At 34.8% G+C, this 21,183-nt stretch overlaps 1 protein-coding gene across 1 annotated transcript in view; it reads left to right on the top strand.

Moving 5' to 3' along the window:
* The window catches only part of LOC148944149 (uncharacterized), a 79,767-nt gene extending 58,984 nt beyond the window's left edge, over positions 1 to 20,783 (top strand). Inside the window, 1 exon segment of the mRNA XM_089099841.1 lies at positions 20,000 to 20,783. Coding sequence (XP_088955967.1) covers positions 20,000 to 20,783 — 784 coding nt within the window.
* Positions 20,784 to 21,183: the final 400 nt, after the last annotated feature.

Below are 21,183 nucleotides of genomic sequence, written 5' to 3'. Positions count from 1 at the left end.
TACATTCATATAAAATTTCACCCGTGTGGGTTCTAATATGCCGAGTCAAATTTGACTTTTGATGAAACGTTTTTTGGCATAGTTCACATTCATAAGGTTTTTTCCATTGTGGGTTCTAATATGCCGAGTCAAAGATGACTTTTGAGAAAACCTCTTTTGGCATAGTTGACATTCATAAGGTTTTTTTTCTATTGTGGGTTCTAATATGCCGAGTCAAATTTGACTTTTGAGAAAACCTCTTTTGGCATACTTGACATTCATAGGGTTTTTCTCCATTGTGGGTTCTAATATGCACAGTCAGACTTGACTTCGAAGAAAATTTATTTTTGCATTATTTACATTCATACATTTCACCAGTATGGCTTCCATTATGTGCACTCAAAGCTGATTTCAAAGCATCAAGGCGACCTTTACTCATAGTTTTAAATTCATACTCGTAATTTTAATTTTAGCAATTATGTTATCTAACAACTTGTAACTTCCGTATAAAACGGTTTAAAATGGAAAGATAGGATAAAATTTTGTTTCATGTTTACTCATAAATAATTTTCAAAAAACGAAATCCATTAGCAACAATTTTTTTTATGCTATTAGTTTTCTGCTAAATTTTAGCTTAAAATCGCAAAATTTGAATCCTTTTTGAAATTACGCGGGATGTCATGATGTTCTTACATCATATAAAATTTAATTATGCTATAATAAAATAAGCTATTACAGTGCTATAGAAAAATGCACTTTTTCGTAAAAACTTGATTATATTTTAAAAACATTTTTCGACATTTACAAAAGGTTTTTAACCACATCAATTTCCTTTAAAATGAGCCATTAAACAGCTCTCTACGATATTCCAGTGCCAAGCTATCTGAGGTGAAAAAGAAAAAAAAAATGCCGTAGATGCAGAATATCGTGGTTTCAGTCACATCTCTTGATTTTTCAAGCCAATATATTTTCATTGTTTTCAAACAGTTCGTGGTAATGAACTGTATAGTAAGAGCGACTCGTCTCAATAGTAACCGAAACTCTAAGAACGAAATTTTAATAGCAATAGATAAATCAAAAGAATCGGAAAAAGTTCTAGTGCCTTTTTAATAAAAAAATCAAACAGTTCATGGTAGCGAACTGTATAGTAAGAGCGACTCGTCACAATAGTAACCGAAACTCTAAAAAAAGGGATTTTAGAGTTTTTAATTTTAATATCAATAGATACATTAAAAGAATTGTATCTTTATGCTGATTTTAAATATACAAGTTTCATCAAGTTTACTCATATCCATCAAAAGCTACGATCCAGAGAGAATTCTCCTTATTTTCAAAAAAGGGAAAAACATCCCTTAAAAGTCATAAAATCCTAATGAAAATCGCACAATAAGATTTAACGTTTCAGAAAACCTTACTCTAGAGGTTTCAAGCTCCTATCTGCAAAAATGTGTAATTTTGTTGTTTTTTTTGCCAGAAGAAAAATCACAGGTGCGTGTTTATTTGCCTTTTTTTCTTTTCCCCAGGGGTGATCTTATCAACCCAGTGGTCGTAGAATGTCGAAAGAGGGTTCATTCGACCGGAAATTAAAAGTTCTTGTGCCTTTTTAATCAAAAACAAAAAAAATTGGAATCTAGTCTGACTTCTAACACCGATTGTCTACTAATAGCCCTATATGACGTAATAAGTGACGTGACATAATATCTAACACCGATTGTATACTAATAACCATATATGACGTAGTGATTGACGGGATGTAAAAAAGATAAAAATCCTTTTTTATTTTATTTTAGTTTTCAGTTCAGAATCGCTAAAGTTACAAACTGCAAAAATAGTTATGGTATCTGAGCAATAATTTTAATCTTTTAATTTAAATACAGTAAAGAACAAACCTTTGCCCATAGTAACATTACAAACAACAAAAACACGAAGAACAATAGGGAAATCTTTCCAGGTTGCAGCAGTAGCTAGCAACCTAGTAAGAGACGATCACATCCAATGTTAAGAAATATAAAAACCCATAACTCATAAAAAAAGAGTCAGATCATAACAAAAAGTGCACCATTAGAACCACCTTGTCCGATAACTCTATATTGGATACTTTATGTCCCTTGGCTTGAACAGCAAAGGAAATATATTGGCTTGAAAATCAAGAAAAAGGGCAGCTACTACAGCATTTTGCCTAAACGGTATCTTTTTTTTCTTTTTTCTTCCCCAGATAGCTTAGCACTGAAACATCGTAGAGAGTTGTTCAATGGCTCAATTTCAAGAAAATTAATAGGGTTAAAATTATTTTAGCTTGAGGGCTGTGGGGGAGTGTCCTCCTCAAAAAAATAATTTCGATCTGGAAATCCATAACACTGAACAAAATGGCTATCTAAAAATTTTGATTGGATGTGTTTGGGGGAAAGATGGGCGAGAGAGGGTGGCTAATTGCCCTCAAATTATTTTTAACTATTAAAAAAGGCATTAGACCTTTGAATTTCTAATCGAATGAGCCCTTTTTTAAGTTTCTAAGACAAACATTGCAATAAAAACTTATATGCCTCCAGGGCATAACTTATAATCCTTGCCCTGAAGACTATGGGGGGGGTAGGGTTTCCTGCTCAAAGGTATAATTTCCTGAACTTTATCTGCGTGGAACAAAATGGCTATCTCAAAATTTTGATTGGATGTGTTTGGGGAATAGAAGGGCAAGGAAGGGGTGTTAGTTGCCTTCCAATTACTTTTGACTATTAAAAAAGGCACTAGCCATTTCAATTTCTAATCCAATGAGCCCTTTTTGAAGTTTCTACGACAACGCGTTCTATAAAAACTTTATATGCCCCCAGGTTATTACTTACAAATTTAATAGAGAGGAGAAGCAGCATTTACTAGAATTATCTGAGGGATAATTTAACCTAATCAAAATACCACCCCTTCATGCCCATCCTCCCATTTGCCCATTATTTTTAAAAACTAAATGTTGCCTTGAGATTAAATCATAATGCACTGTGATAATGCTAAATACAAAATACAAAAAATTAACCTAATCAAAATACTTTAAGTGTATCCAAGCTATCAAAGAAACTAAACATATTTTTTTTGCAAATGGTATCAATTTTTCCATTTCAGGTCAACTAGAGGAGGTTTGAAACTAAATTAAACAGCACTGTTTGTGTCAAGATTTTTAAAGAGTGTGTTGTTAGAAAATTAATGAAATTATTTTCCAGCATACAAACAGCTGGCCAAACTATAAAGTCTTAAAAAACGAAAAGATTTAATGTATTGTTTTTCCCTGAAAAGACTATGTCAATACAAAGCGAACAGAAATTAATTAAAAAAAACGTTTTCAACAAAATAAGTTTTTCAAAGAAAAGTAAAGAACTCCACTAAACAAAAAATGAGCAAAAATCAAATCAAATAATCCATCAAGCGTAAAACTAGCACAAATCAGCATTGATAAATAAATGAAACCCAAAACGAATAGAAATTAGTAGGAATGACCCTATTGATACAGTACGAGCACCATGCTGTCATCTACAATTTAGTCTAACGCCAACGGGACATAGTTTATGGTTTTTATCACTGAGAATGAAAAAACAGGATTTTTCTCACTTGAAAAAAAGGATTTTTTTCACTTTTATGGATGTTTCCTTTATGATTATGAGTGTTAGTCAGTTTATTTGTTGTTTTTCATGGATTTCAACAGCAATTTATGCATGTTTTTATGGTTTTTGTCACTGAAAATAAAAAACAGGACTTTTCTCACTTTGATTTATTTTCAAGGTATATTTATTTGTTGTTTCCAAGTGTAATGACATTGGGGGCTGATTTACATAATCGCTAGGGAGAATGTTTTGATCCAGGAAACAGGAATAGGAAACAGGAAGTACATCTCCATTTAAGCCAATCAGAGGGCTGGAAATATTAGCGGGAGAGGATTGCAGAGAAAATGAGGAAATGATTTTTCATATAGTTTTTATTAGTCTATGAATAGAATTCAAAGGAGCGAGAACAGTTTGACTTTACTCATTTGGATATATTTGTGTTGATGATGATTGGAATGTTTACCCTATTAGAAGTTGATAGTAAAGTTGGTAGCAATAATACAAGAGCACCAAACATTGCGGTGGAAACCACGAGAGAATCACGGCTTTGTGTGGAATGGGATGAAGTATGTGCAAGATATGTGATATCCTTGAGCAAATTTAAAATGGATGATTAATTATGTTTCGCTGCAAAAGTTGATATAGTGCATGTGAATAGACTTCAATGTGCTTTAAGTGCATTAGTGAAACATATCAAAGACAAAAAACTGTATCGCTAATTGAACATGAAAAATCGGAACTGAATTTAAGAAAAATTAGAAATAAAGTGAAACTTTTTATCTTCATGGAAAATAAAAACAATCATGGTATAACTTTTCCTATTTTCTACGGAAAAATTTAGAACTGAACTTTAAATTTTTTATGTCTTTGAGAAATTAAGAACTGAAATGGAAGCTCTTCATTTTCATTGGTAAATTTCAGAATTGAGCTAACTTTTTTCTCTTCTTTAAGAAAATTCAGAAGAGAACTTGAGCATTTTGCACTTCTTTTTGAAAACTCAGCATTAAGTGGAGCTCCTTATATTCATGAAGAATATTCACGATCAAAGTATAACTTTTCCTATCTTCTTTGAAAAATTTGGAACAGAACTTTAAATTTTTTCATCTCTTTGAGAAAAGTCTGAACTGAATTTAAGAAAATTTAGAATTAAACTGAAACTTTTTACCTTCATTGAAAATAATCACAATCATAGTATAACTTTTCCTATCTTCTACGGAAAAATTTAGAACTGAACTTTAAATTTTTTATGTCTCTGAGAAATTAAGAACTGAAATGGAAGATTTTTATTTTCTCTGGAGAAATTAGAATTGAATTGGGTTCTTTGGTAAAATTCAGAAGAGAAATTGAACTTTTCAGTCTTCTATGAAAAATATGGAGCAGTATTTTAAATTTTTTCATCCCTTTGAGAAAAATCTGAACCGAAGTGGAAAATTTTTATATTATTTGAAAAAATATAATTGATTAATAACTAATTTCTTTTTCATTGAGAAAATTCAGAAGAGAAGTTGAACTTTTCTTCACTTCATTGAGAAAAACTTTAAATTGAACTAGAACTTTTTATCTTCCCGGAAAATATTCACAGCTATGGTATTACTTTTTTTATCTTCCACCGAAAAATTTGGAATAGAACTTTAAATTTCTTTATGTCTTTGTGAAATAAAGAACTGAATTGGAAGATTTTTATTTCCGCTGTAGAAATTAGAATTGAATTGTGTTCTTTGGTAAAATTCTGAAGAGAACTTGAACTTTTTTATCTTCTGTGAAAAATTTGAAACAGTATTTGAAATTTTTCATCTCTTTGAGACAGATCTGTTCTCTTCGGGGGCCCTTCGGGGTTGGGGGGGAGGTTCCTTAGGGGTTGGGTTAGGGGGGTTGGGGCCCTTTGGGGTTGGGGTAGGGGGGTTGTTGGGGTAGAGGACCTCACATGATTGTTCAAATGGAACTTGTGCATTATAATGACCACAGAGTTTCACCCTCAAATCATCTTCTAAATCAGCTTCTAAAATCATCTTCTAAAATGCCTCAAACTATTTCGCCAGAATCATCTTCTATAAATTGTCAAATAGTTTCACCCAAATAATCCTTAAACGTAATTTCTGCTTGTTCCTTTTGTTTTTGGTATCCTTGCGCTTTTACATTTGAAATTCCTAGGAAACCATTTCCCGCGTTAATCTCTTCATCTCATAGGTGTTCCTAGCTACACTATTATGGTTTCGGTTGAATATTAATTTATCTCTGTGAGCTAAAGATCAGAGAAGCCGTATTTAAAAATAGAATTTCTATCTCTTTAGACTCCTGCATAATTCCAAGATAACAAGTGATGTCATTTCTAATTCCCCTTTCGTGAATCAATAATTTCCCTTAGAAACAACAAATAAATTCCCCTTTCTTGAATCAATAATTCCCCTTAGAAATAACAAATAAATTCCCCTTTCATTCAATTTCTCGGAAATTCACTTCCCCCCTCTTGTCCTAGATCAATGTATCTCTTCCCCCCGTCAATGTCCATGTGCAAACTTCACCCCGGAGACAATACACCTGGACGAACAACAACAAATCAATTGACATTGACCCTATTAGACTCGATCGATAATCCCTGAATAAATTATAGCCCGTCAGTATTCTATGCTCATATATGGTGTGGGGTCAGGAGATATTAGATCATTCCTACTCACCTTGCGTCTCCTTTCTTTTAAACAACCCCTTGAACCACTCTTTCACTGCTTCACCCACTTCTTTTTGCTCTTCTACTACTATTCCTTCTTCCCATTTTACTTTCCTCAGGCTATTTTCTTCTCTTTTTCTACTTGCTTTAACTACAGAAGCTAGGTTTACCTGGTCCGATGCAAACATTTCTGCCATTCAACTCCGAATTTTCCATCTCTCATACTCTCTGTACTCGAGATCTTTTATTGCTCTCTAAATTTGCTCATATTCGAGCCATACGGACTCTCCCTCTTCTACTTCTTTCTTTAGGTCATTTAACACTCTGTATAAGTAGTTTTTATGTGCGTTTTTCTGGCGTTCTGACTCTTTATCTTTATCGTGCAGGAATACTCCTATTTTTCTTTTAAAATTCAACCAAAATTGCAGTAGATGACTCGATTCTTTGTAACTAGCCAGAAGCCTTCTTACTTCTTTTTTTATTTCTTCTTTATCATATCCATGGAGGGAACTAATATCCATTCGCTAAAAAGGTCGCTTCATGGGTCGCAAAATATATTCCATATCCTCTAGCTTTATATTTACCAGTAGTGCACAGTGGTCGGAGGAAGGCACGGCGATATTTTCTATATTTTTTATTTTTTCCATTCCATGTTTCCAACAATACACCCTGTAGATCCTCTTGCTGGCCCTTTTTTCTATTCTCGTGAAAGCCCTCTCCATTCCCATTTCTTGCCACACATCTACGAGTTTCCATGTTTTTACCACTTCTTTTAATTCGATGCTAATCTTCCTTTTAATATTGTTTTTTAATATTTTTAAAAATATTTAAAAAAAATATTAAATATTAAAAAATATTAAAAATATTATTTAAAAATATTTTTAATATTTTTACGGCTCGAACTCAAAATGTCTTTTTCTTCTAAAACACCGTTAAAGTCACCCAATAGCAATAGCGGGCCAGTTCTTAAATATCGTGGAAGAGTGTTTTGGCAAATGCATATTTACAAAAACCACTCCTTTCCAGCAAATGCTGCTCACTTCACCATCCTCTTGAAAACGCAGTGTTCCTCTAATATCCTCAAATCTTTCGTTCATTATGTATTCTATGTCAGGTCAGAGCCCTCTAGCAATGTAGTGGAATCCCTGTGTTTCAATATTTCTTATCTTTACTGTATCTGTTTCTTGGAGACACAGTATATCAATCCTCTGCTTTACAATAAAATATAAAACTTAACTCTGTCGTTTTTCCTGTTTTATCCCGTTAACGTTCAGCGTCACAAATCTCATTTATTTTTGTCCGGGTTTCGTCTGCCTCTTTGGCAGCGCACTTCTTTCAGTCTTATTTTCGCTCGTTTTTTAACTTGTAGTTGACGATAAAGATAGGCTACTTAACGTTCGTTTTGGGGATTGGGTTGATTTTGCCTCTGACTCCTTGATTCCTCTCAGACTACTCAGGGGAGTGATGCCCCTTATCTCCTTCGCCCCTACTTCAGCTCTTTTCGAACTTTCTCCCTTAGGCTCTGTCATTTCATTTTCTTTCACAATAGCTACTACCCGCTCTTTTTTCCGGGTTTCATCTTGTACTTTCGAGTTTTCTGTGCGAGTCTTTTCCGTTTCTGATAACCCTGTTGCCCCCAGTACGAGGCTCACCGCTACCATGGGACTCAAATTTGCCAGCTGTTCATCTAGAGAGCTTGCAATTTTTTGTGGGCCTGTAAACCAGACATTATAGTTTCTGCCGGTTTCCGAGGACTGATCTGTGAGCACTACGCTTGGGTTTCTACTTCCTCTATTGGGTTTGTTTTTGGGCATAATAGGGCTTCGTGACTTTCCTGATGGCAAATGTAACACATTTTAGGCTGACCATCGTAGAAAACCTGCATTTTATCGTCTGTTAAAATCTTTACGGACGGTGAAATCGCTACTTCCACCTTTGTTCTTTTTATACACTCTTTATTATTGTTCATGCAAATCTATTCAGTTGTTTTAAAAATTGCAAAAAAATGACAATTGCTGCCAAAAAATAAGAACGCTTATCATTGTCAACTTATAAACACCAAAATTTATGCGAGCTATTTCCCACTTCGTCATTTATTTATATAAAACAATCTCTAATAATGTGTACTTGGGAACCATATACTACTACTACTACTAACAACTCACCGCAGCACCAAGTCGCCTGAGGCCAACACAACTACGCACGCTCATCCTCCATCCCAATATATTCAAGCCCTCCCTTTTTATACCCGCTCACGTTCCCATTTCCTTTAATGGGAAGGAAAAGTTCCCATTTCCTTTAAATCTTTCCTTATGACGTCCTCCCACCCCAGACGAAGACAACCTGCTTTCCGTTTAGCCCTAGATGGTTAGCCGAAAAGAAGAATCTTTGGCAATCTGTCATCCTTCATCCGCACAACGTGCCCTAGCCACCTCAACCTTTCTTTCATTGTAGACCTTGAGAGCGGTATTGAACCACTTTTTTCGTATAGCCTAGTGTTTGAATTACGGTCAGTCAGCCGTGTACCCAGAACAATCCTTAAGCAATTTCTCTGGAAAACATCTAGCAAATATTCATCCGCTTTTCGGAGCGTCCGTGCTTCAGAGCCATATTTGACCACTGTCATCACTGTAGCTTCTAATATTCTAATCTTGGTTTGCAGACTTATCTTCCTATTCTTTCAGACTTTTTTTATCTTTGAAAAAACACCCTGAGCCTTGGCTATTCTATTTTTAACATCTTCACTGCTCCCACCATCTTTACTAATAATACTACCAAGGTAAGTGAAGCTGCCCACCTGATCAATCTTTTCATTACCCAACGTAGCCTTTTCGTCTTCACTTATTCCTAGCCTTAGTGACTTAGTCTTCCTAGCATTAATTTTCAAACCAATTCTAGCACCCTGAACTCGAAAAACCTCTAAAACTTCATTCATTTTGCTCACACTTTAATCTAGGATGCTTAAATCATCAGCATAATCCAAGTCCAGGAGACTTTTTCCTCCCTATTTCATTCCGTGGTCTCCCATTGCCTTTCCTGTGCTCTTTAAAACAAAGTCCATCAAAATAATCCATATAAAGGGGGATAGAACACAACCCTGCTTAACTCCTGATTTAATACAAAACCAGCTGCTAACCTTATTTCCTACCTTAACCGCAGCAGTGTTATTCTCGTACATAGCACTAATCACTTTAATGTATTTGTCTGGTATACCATACAAGGATAAAACCTTTTCTAAAGCTCCTCTATCAAGAGACTCGAACGCTTGCTCATAATCTATAAAACTGAGGACCAAAGGTGTTTGAAAAACTTAGGCACTTCTCAATTATTAACCTAAGAGTGAAAATTTGGTCAACACATCCTCTACCTTTTCTAAAACCGCACTGTTCTTTTCTGAACACTTTGTCGACAGCATTTCGTAGTCTAAAAATTATCATACTTCTAAGTAAATTGCTACTTATCGAAACTGGAATAATGCCTCGATGATTGCCACACTCATTTTGATCACCTTTCTTATAAAGTGGGTTAATTAAGGTTTTCCTAAAATCGTTAGGTACTTCCCTTTTTTTAAAAATCATATTCATAATTTTTAGCAACTTATTTCTAACCTCTGAGCCACCATATTTAAGAAACTCATTTACCACCTTATCAGCACCTGGAGCCTTATTACTCTTTAATCCTTTTAGTACTGTTGCTAATTCCTCCTCACAAAACAGATCTTCCTTCACATTCAAGGTATCACAAACTGTTTCATATTCTTCTATATTTGTTCCTGCAACTCTATCTCGGTTAAGCAAGTTTTCAAAATGTTCGGCCCATCTCGCTTTAGTTTTTTCCTTCTCGCTAATTGCGACCCCATTCCTATCTTTAACTGGGACAAGTCCGGATTGACTCCTCCCTCTCAATTTGTTAACGTGCAAGTACAATATTTTACTATTATGCCGTCTGGCTGCATCTTCCAGATCCTCGGCAATTTTATCCATGGCCTCCACTTCGCACCTCCTTAGTTCATATTTTAATGCTTTCTCCACTTTCTTTACATTTCTTTTGTTTTCATACGATCTATCACTCAGATAATTCTTTTACAGGTCCTTTCTCCTTTCTATTAAACATGAAGCTTTTTCACTAATATTCTTAGCTGCAGTTCTAGCTTTCTTCCCTAATACACCTTCAGCAACTTCACAAATTATTTTTCTAAAATTATTCCAACCATCTTCCACAATATCAAATTTTAAACTCTCAAGTTTAGTATTCAACTGTTCCAGGAAATTTTCTCTCAAATTCTCATCCTGGAGTCTACCAACATAATAACTTCCTGGGCGGTAGTTACCCTTCTGAAATTTCAGCTTTAAATTAACCCTTGACACTACTAGATGGTGGTCTTTACTTTTAACATCAATAACAGCACTCCTATATACCCTAGCACCTTGTATTGATCCTGCCAGTCTTCGGTTTACTTTAACGTAATCAATAAGGTTTGCTGTCTCACCATCACGTGAATACCATCTTAACTTATGAACCATTTTACGACCAAACACAGTATTGGTTATAACTAGATTGTTATACCTACAAAATTGCAAAAGTCTATATCCATTACTGTTTTCTTTTCCTACACCAAATTTACCTAGGCTGGGATACTATCTATCCCTATTTCTACCAACCTGGGCGTTAAAATCACCCAGTAATAACATCATATTTCTACCTGGGACATTGTCTATTTGCTCCTGTAACTGTAAGTAAAATTCATCTGAGTCACTAGTATCTCCGTCAGTCGGTTCTACAGGGGCGTATACTACTATAGCTGATACCCTGAACTTTTTAGTCATAAAATGAGCAATTAGTATTCTATTATTAATACAATCCCAGCCTAAACAAGACTTAGCAGCTTCCTTATTCATCATGAGCCCTACTCCCTGTCTAGGTACCCCATCCATCCTGCCTGAGTAAACAAATTCTATATCACCTAATTTCATGCTTCCTACCCCTGGGGTATGAGTTTCTGAAAGTCCTAATAAATCCAGTTCGAATCGTCTGAATTCGTCAGTCAAAATGTCGATACTATAGTCATTTTTTAATGTCGTAACATTCCAAGTTCCAATTTTCATGTTCTTTAAATCATTGAAATTATTTTCGCCTCAGGAAAAGCAATGATCCCGATACCAGTGCAGGACGGGGATCACATATCTTCTCAAGTCTACACCGAAGTGCTAAAGCCGGCTTAGAACCGGACAGCAAGAAGTCCCTGGGACCTCCATGAATGGAGGTTTTGCGCAATCCTGAGCCCATCTTGGTCACAACATGGTTTTCAGCACTTGGCGATGCTCTTCTATCAACAAGAGTCCAAATCATGCACAGACAGTCTCAAGCCTATTACCTCTGACTCATTATATATTCATGCCTACAAATATTATGCTACTACGGGGAGGCAACTCATAATAGATAAATTAGCTAGGAAGAGGTTTTTTAGCCCAAAGACGCCCATCAAAACATACCAAGCCCAGAAGAATTGTTCATTAGTCAGAATTTTATTTTCTCGTGCGAATGTTGTGTCGTTTACTAGGCTATAATTTCCTCGAGGGGCGCCACTCCTCAAGTGGGAATAGAGTTGACCGCAAGGTCCCCAATATTGCGGGTACCCCAAAAAGGTTGAGGTAGTCCTTTGCAGAGGCTGTTGTCCATAGGTCTGGATCTTACGCCCTACCACGGTTGTTCTCCTATAGAGGATCCTCCCGCGATGGTGTTCTGCATCACCATGCAATTTAACCCATTACTGGGAGAAGGTTTGCAACTTATGAGACTTTTGTGGGCCCTTTTGAGTGTACATTTGAGGGGCCTTCTTCCTCCTCCGCCTGTATTTATGACTCCGGGCGAGGTTGCCCCTGATTCTATTATGGACCCCCAGGGACAAGGTCCCCCCTTGGTCCGTGCCTCCTATGGAGGTACCCTACATATCTGTAGAGCATTCCCCTATCGCCACCTGGGGACACGCTGAATGGCATGGGGGAGGCCAGAAAAATACGCCCAACGTGGGGCTCGAACCCACGACCCTCAGATTAAGTTAAATGCTAAGAGTCAGTAGAATTTGTAGGCTAATACTTTAACTTACTTCAACTAACTGAGGATGGAATCCTTATTGGTTTCTTTGTTTTAGCATGGCCTTTTAGGTTTCTTTATTTTAGATGGCGCCACTTTATTCAAGAGTTTTGAGTCAGTAAAATCCTTATTGGTTTCTTTGTTTTACTATGGCCTTTTAAGTTTCTTTGTTTTAGATGGCGCCACTTTATCTAAGAGTTTTGAGTCGGTTAAATCTTTATAGCCGAAACGATCGCTTAGGTCAAAAACAAAATTGTGATCAATATATATATATACATATATATATATATATATATATATATATATATATATATATATATATATATATATATATATATATATATATATATATATATATATATATATATATATATATATATATATATATATATATATATATATATATATATATATATATATATATATATATATATATATATATATATATATATATATATATATATATATATATATATATATATATATATTTTATATCGTTAAATCTTACGTCCAGTGCGCGAACCCTTGGCGAGAGATTAAAACAAAATGGAAAAGGTTTAAGAAGGTCGAGAAACAATGCATCACTCATCAGTCTCTACTCAGGTCAGAAACGAAAGACATCATCCCTGTCAAAAAAAAGAAGGAAAAAGACGACACGCACAGTAAACAGAAGAGGAAGCCCCAGGAAGAGAATTGTTAGATCGAAACTAGATTTTTTTTTTTCCTAAGATTTCCTACCTACTGCATAAGGATTCTCAACCTTCAATCACCACCTCATTGAATATATTCAATGCTGAAAATGTTGATGTGAGTGTCAAGCATGGATACTATGAACAATTTTATCCTCAACAACCCCTCTCCGATAATATTCACTTTCAAATTTATTCCAATGAAGACTACTTTATGGACATGTCTGCAACATTTATAGATTTACGAACAAAAGTCCAGAAATCCGATAATACATTGCCAATTCTTGCCGATGGAATAACCTATGAAAATTGTAAATTACATAATTTATTTCGTCAAATCACTGTCGACATCAATGGCACGCTGGTGAGCACAAGCAACAATCTCTCAAATTATACAAGCTATATGCAATTCATGCTGATGACACCCAAGTCATAAAAGGAATTGAGAGGCGCCTCCAATGGATATGAATATTACTAATACTGATAGTTCAGATGCACTTAAAAATGCTACAACTAGTGAATTACATCTATTTGGAAAAATATATCATGAAATATTTAATATACCCAAATGGCTACCACCCAAAATTAAAGTGGATATAAAACTGACGCTTGCACCATCCAATTTCATATTGAGAAAAGAACTTGCCGCCAATCCTGATGTGTCTTTCTCCCTTACCTCGGCTATACTACATGTACGCAAACAATAAGTTATGAGTTCTGTTGCTTTGGCAGTGGAAAAACTGAGAGCCAGTTGAAATAATATTAAACTACTTGTTCCTCATACAATCACCAATCAACTTCATATTGCCATGGGGTCACGCACCTTCACCGAGTCATCCTTTATCAATAGTGAAATTCCATCAAAACTCACATTGGCATTTGTAAGAGCGCTAGTGCAATAGGATCGTAGACTGGATGCCCACATAAATTTGAAATGTTTAGACTTTCATCTCTTTTCTGCAAAGAAAACGGCATTCCACTCTACAATCTATCTTTTGATAAATCCTATAGAACATTGTATGAGTTGACCATGCAAGCGTTAGATCATGATTCACAACTATTCGAAAATGGTAGAACCGAGGAAATGTTTGCTAAAACACATGGTATCATTGTGTTGGATTTGTCTGGCATGCAGGATATGAGCATAGTACGTACGGGGAGTGTGCGTTTAGAGTGTACATTTGCCGACCCATTGGGTGAGAGTATTGCACTAATCTCAATAAACCAATATGAAACCTATTGGGAAGTCACTGCCGAAGGTATTGTTCTACTAGACTTGGCGCCATGAACACCAGTCAAATAATCAATGTATTTAATATGGACCCCTACATGTCCAAATATAATTCCTATTGTCTGCCCTCGGGCTTTCTTGGAAAAATTCAAAGTGGCAACAATACCCTAATTATTGTTAATAGCAGTCCGTCAACAGTGCTGACGGGTCATTTGCTGTGCATCTTTCAAACAATGAAGACGATTGAATTTTTTGATCCTCTTGGCCTACCCTATACATTCTACACACCCCACATCAGCAACTTTATTGAGAGCAGTGGGAAAACTATTATGCAAAATCAGAGTAGAGTGCAGGATCTGACGACTAAAAGCTTTGGCTTCCATGCACTACTATATTTTGTGTCCCGATGTCGTGGCTATACTTCCAAGCAGTTTCTCAACAATTATGGTGACAATCCACGTCTGAACGACTTTCTAGTGGAAAATATCCTCTCAGACCTGTACAGTATAAATTTCAGTGCCCTAAGAGTAAAGTGCTTAAAAAATGTTTTTTAATTTGTTTATTAATAAAATGTACATGATAAAAACGACTTTTCTTCACTTTAGATTTCTTTATAGATGTATTGGCAACTGTCGTCAACCACTAATGCCAGTAAATCATTTGGATTCACTGTATATTGATGTTGATTGACTACAAAGTCAGGGTTACAATTTCTACAATATAATGTAACTTCACTCTTGTCATATCTCTTTGTATAATCAATGATACTATTTGCATTCATATTATGAAATTCACGAGTTTCAATATGTCTATTCCAAGCAATATCACATAGAGTGTTTTCAAATGGTGAATCACATTCGGTAACTGCCAAATAAAAATTACTAGATTTATAGTCTTAATAGACAGTGTCGTCACAACGATGACGTAGGAACCAAATTGTCTTGTTACCCCAACAGTTGAATCGTAGACCAGATTCTTCCTCCCAGAATAATTTAAATCCACGACGATACCAATCTCGTAGAAATAAACTAAAATCACGTTTGGGATTCTTTCCAATCATAGCGGGGTAAGTATTCTCCCACTGATCACATTTGTCATAGTGACAATTGGAGCACAGATGTCCTCTAGGGTGAGAGTCACAAATCTCTTCAAGACATGAATTGCATCCTTTAATTTGTACTGCATAGCCTCTATGTATTTTACATGGATTATATAATTTACACTTTTCACTGTAGTCATCAATAATTGTACAATTCTCACATTGAGTCCAACTGCCAAGAGTGTACATGCATAGTGGACATGTATAGAACATTTTTTGGTTACCAATGTCAACTCTCTCGCAGCTAAAACGAAACTGATCATCCTCGCTGACAGATAAACTCAGGGTGGAGGAATGGGAGAGGAGTAATTCTGTGACGTCACCTCTTTCGATTGGTGGGGGAGCCATCTACATTGAATTTATTACAATTTTTTCAAAAGTGTATTCACGATATTATTCTGCTTTGTTCCAATTAATATATCAATAAATTGAGTATAAGCATTTGAGTCACATTGACGAAGCTTCATACAATAGTCCAATGGGGGGGGGGATCAGTCCTCATTATATTGTCAAGTGTTCCCCGAGAGAATATTCTGTGTTGAAGGGATAACTCGAGAAAATCATCATACAAACTCAAATGTTTTTCCATAAACATCAGATTTGATCAATTCTCTCTTTCTCAAATTTATTCATTTTTCAATCCTATCACTCTGACTGCTGACTCTAGACTGACCATGAATCGTTAGTCTAACATTCTAAAAAAAGGAAGGGAACATTTTCGATTTCGAAACAATTTTATTGGATAATTACAACAATAATACTACGCATGTACAATTAGTGATACTGTTTATTGTCTTCGATATGTTTCACTACTACACTTAAAGCACATTGAAGTCTATTCACATGCGCTATATCAACTTTTGCAGCGAAACATAATTAATCCTCCGTTTTAAATTTGCTCAAGGATATCACATATCTTGCACATACTTCATCCCATTCCAGACAAAGCCGTGATTCTCTCGTGGTTTCCACCGCAATGTTTGCTGCTCTTGTATTATTGCTACCAACTTCACTATCAACTTCTAATAGGGTAAACATTCCACTCATCATCAACACAAATATATCCAAATGAGTAAAGTCAAACTGTTCTCGCTCCTTTGAATTCTATTCATAGACTAATAAAAACTATATCAAAAATCCTTTCCTTATTTTCTCTGCAATCCTCTCCCGCTAATATTTCCGGCCCTCTGATAGGCTTAAATGGAGATGTACTTCCTGTTTCCTGTTCCTGGATCAAAACATTCTCCCTAGCGATTATGTAAATCAGCCCCCAATGTCATTACACTTGGAAACAGCAAATAAGTCGACCTTGAAAATACATCAAAGTGAGAAAAGTCCTGTTTTTTTATTTTCAGTGACAAAACCATAAAAACATGCATAAATTGCTGTTGACATCCATGAAAAACAACAAATAAATTGACTAACACTCATAATCATATAGGAAACATCCATAAAAGTGAAAAAAATCCTGTTTTTCAAGTGAGAAAAATCCAGTTTTTTCATTCTCAGTGATAAAAACCATAAACTATGTCCTGTCGGCGTTAGACTATATTGTAGATGACAGCATGGTGCTTGTACAGTATCAATAGGGTCATTCCTACTAATTTCTATTCGTTTTGGGTTTCATTTATTTATCAATGCTGATTTGTGCTAGTTTCATGCTTGATGGATTATTTGATTTGATTTTTGCTCATTTTTTGTTTAATGGAGTTCTTTACTTTTTTGAAAAACTTATTTTGTGGAAAACGTTTTTTTTAATTAATTTCTGTTCGTTTTGTATTGACATAGTCTTTTCAAGGAAAAAAATACTTTAAATCTTTTCGTTTTTTAAGACTTTATAGTTTGGCCTGCTATTTGTATGCTGGAAAATAATTTCATTAATTTTCTAACAACACACTCTTTTAAAAATCTTGACATAAACAGTGCTGTTTAATTTAGTTTCAAACCTCCTCTAGTTGACCTGAAATGGAAAAATTGATACCATTCGCAAAAAAAAATATGTTTAGTTTCTTTGATAGCTTGGATACACTTAAAGCACATTGATTAGGTTAATTTTTTGTATTATGTGTTTAGCATTATCACAGTGCATTATGATTTAATCTCAAGGCAACATTTAGTTTTTAAAAATAATGGGCAAATGGGAGGATGGGCATGAAGGGGTGGTATTTTGATTAGGTTAAATTATCCCTCAGATAATTCTAGTAAATGCTACTTCTCCTCTCTATTAAATTTGTAAGTTATAACCTGGGGGCATTTAAAGTTTTTATAGAACGCGTTGTCGTGGAAACTTCAAAAAGGGATCATTGGATTAGAAATTGAAATGGCTAGTGCCTTTTTTAATAGTCAAAAGTAATTGGAAGGCAACTAACACCCCTTCCTTGCCCACCTTTTCCCCAAGCACATCCAATCAAAATTTTGAGATAACCATTTTGTTCCACGCAGATAAAGTTCAGGAAATTATACCTTTGAGCAGGAAGCCCTCCCCCCTCCCACAGTCTTCAGGGCAAGGATTATAAGTTATGCCCTGGAGGCATATAAGTTTTTATTGAAATGTTTGTCTTAGAAACTTGAAAAAGGGCTCATTCGATTGGAAATTCAAAGGTCTAGTGCCTTTTTTAATAGTCAAAAATGATTTGAGGGCAATTAGCCGCCCTCTCTCACCCATCTTTACCCCAAACACATCCAATCAAAATTTTTAGGTAGCCATTTTGTTCAGTGTTATGGATTTCCAGATAGAAATTATTTTTTTGAGGAGGACACTCCCCCACAGCCCTCAAGCTAAAATAATTTTAACCCCATTAATTTTCTTGAAATTGAGCCATTGACTAACTCTCTACGATGTTTCAGTGCTAAGCTATCTGGGGAAGAAAAAAGAAAAAAAAGATACCGTTTAGGCAAAATGCTGTAGTAGCTGCCCTTTTTCTTGATTTTCAAGCCAATATATTTCCTTTGCTGTTCAAGCCAAGGGACAGAAAGTTTTCTATACAGGGGTACCAGACAAGGTGGTTCTAATGGTGCACTTTTTGTTATGATCTGACTCTTTTTTTATGAGTTATTGGTTTTTATATTTCATAACAATGGATGTGATCGCCTCTTACTAGGTTGCTAGCTACTGCTGCAACCTGGAAAGATTTCCCTATTGTTCTTCGTGTTTTTGTTGTTTGTAATGTTACTATGGGCAAAGGTTTGTTCTTTACTGTATTTAAATTAAAAGATTAAAATTATTGCTCAGATACCATAACTATTTTTGCAGTTTGTAACTTTAGCGATTCTGAACAATCACTACGTCATATACGGTTATTAGTATACAATCGGTGTTAGATATTACGTCATGTCACTTATTACGTCATATATGGTTATTAGTAGACAATCGGTGTTAGAAGTCAGACTAGATTCCAAATTTTTTTTTGTTTTTGATTAAAAAGGCACAAGAACTTTTAATTTCCGGTCGAATGAACCCTCTTTCGACATTCTACGACCACTGGGTTGATAAGATCACCCCTGGGGAAAAGAAAAAAAGGCAAATAAACACAAACCTGTGATTTGTCTTCTGGCAAAAAAAACAACAAAATTACACATTTTTGCAGATAGGAGCTTGAAACCTCTAGAGTAAGGTTTTCTGAAACGTTAAATCTTATTGTGCGATTTTCATTAGGATTTTATTACTTTTAAGGGGTGTTTTTCCCTTTTTTGAAAATAAGGCAAATTTTCTCAGGCTCGTAGCTTTTGATGGATATGAGTAAACTTGATGAAACTTATATATTTAAAATCGGCATAAAAATCCAATTCTTTTAATGTATCTATTGATATTAAAATTAAAAACTCTAAAATGCCTTTTTTTAGAGTTTCGGTTACTATTAAGACGAGTCACTCTTACTATACAGTTCGTTACCATGAACTGTTTGATTTTTTTTTATTAAAAAGGCACTAGAACTTTTTCCGATTCTTTTGATTTATCTATTGCTATTAAAATTTCGTTCTTAGAGTTTCGGTTACTATTGAGACGAGTCGCTCTTACTATACAGTTCATTACCACGAACTGTTTGAAAAAAATGAAAATATATTGGCTTGAAAAATCAAGAGATGTGACTGAAACCACGATATTCTTTATCTACGGCATTTTTTTTTTCTTTTTCACCTCAGATAGCTTGGCATTGGAACATCATAGAGAGCTGTTTAATGGCTCATTTTAAAGGAAATTGATGTGGTTAAAAACCTTTTGTAAATGTCGAAAAATGTTTTTAAAATATAATCAAGTTTTTACGAAAAAGTGCATTTTTCTATAGCACTGTAATAGCTTATTTTATTATACCATAATTAAATTTTATATGATGTAAGAACATCATGACATCACGCGTAATTTCAAAAAGGATTCAAATTTTGCGATTTTAAGCTAAAATTTAGCAGAAAACTAATAGCATAAAAAAATTTGTTGCTAATGGATTTTGTTTTTTGAAAATCATTTATGAGTAAACATGAAACAAAACTTTATCCTATCTTTCAATTTTAAACCGTTTTAAACGGAAGTTACAAGTTGTTAGATAACATAATTGCTAAAATTAAAATTATGAGTATGATTATGAATTATGAGTTTAAAACTATGAGTAAAGATCGCCTTGATGCTTCGAAATCAGCTTTGAGTGCACATAATGGAAGCCATACTGGTGAAATGTATGAATGTAAAGAATGCAAAAAGAAATTTTCTTCGAAGTCAAGTCTGACTGTGCATATTAGAATTCACAATGGAGAAAAACCCTATGAATGTCAACTATGCCAAAAGAGGTTTTCTCAAAAGTCAAATTTGACTCGGCATATTAGAACCCACAATAAAAAAAAACCTTATGAATGTCAACTATGCCAAAAGAGGTTTTCTGAAGAGTCATCTTTGACTCGGCATATTAGAACCCACAATGGAAAAAAACCTTATGAATGTGAACTATGCCAAAAAACGTTTCATCAAAAGTCAAATTTGACTCGGCATATTAGAACCCACACTGGTGAAATTTTATATGAATGTAAAGAATGCAAAAAAAAATTTTCTTCGAAGTCAGCTTTGAATAAGCATAATAGAACCCACTCTAGGGAACTACATGAATATAAATTAATGAAGGAACAGCTTGATATGTTACATTCAGATCTGTCTTGTAGCATTTGCAGTGAGGTATTCATTAAACCAGTTAAACTGCCGTGCATGCATACATTCTGCAAAACATGTATGCTTCAATGGGAACGGAAAAAAAAGACTTGCCCTTTTTGCCGAGCCAAATATAAAACAGCTTACCCTGAAGATACTCTACTAGTAAGCTGTATTGAAAAACTCATTAAGTCTTCTTATACGAATGATGAAAAAAAACAAAGAGATGAACTTGCCAAGTCACGAGCTGACATGGAAAAGCAACTTCTTTCGTCAATATCTGAATGCATATCGGTACATGTATAACCATCGGTATTGCTTGGTAATGGCGTTGACATCTTCCCAATGACGTTCAAATTAGGAAAATGTCAAAGAATGAAATTGGTGATGAAGCGTTTCTGTGAAGCGTTCTGCTTACCACTTGAAAAACTACGTTTTTTGTTTAATGGTAGAAGAATTAATGGTTAAGACACGCCTGAACAGCCAAAAATGAAGACCAGTGATGTAATTGATGTACTTCCGGTGCACCTTGGTGATTTACATTAGTTCCACTACGATTTGGATAGAGGCCATTTTGTTCTACATTTAATGCAAAGAAAAATTAAAGTCTTTCAGTCTCTTTTTATCCTTCTTCTATATTAAATTTATATTTTCAGTCTATCTTGAGAGTTCATACTGCAAGTACCTTTTTTAGATATAATCTCAT

The sequence above is a fragment of the Artemia sp. Qi Xiang Cuo genome, chromosome 14 (genome assembly GCF_049724085.1).
Source record: "Artemia sp. Qi Xiang Cuo chromosome 14, ASM4972408v1, whole genome shotgun sequence".
In the NCBI taxonomy this organism is placed as follows: domain Eukaryota; kingdom Metazoa; phylum Arthropoda; class Branchiopoda; order Anostraca; family Artemiidae; genus Artemia; species Artemia sp. Qi Xiang Cuo.
Note: the sequence above shows the minus strand (reverse complement) of the source record. Positions and strands in the feature narration are given on the sequence as shown.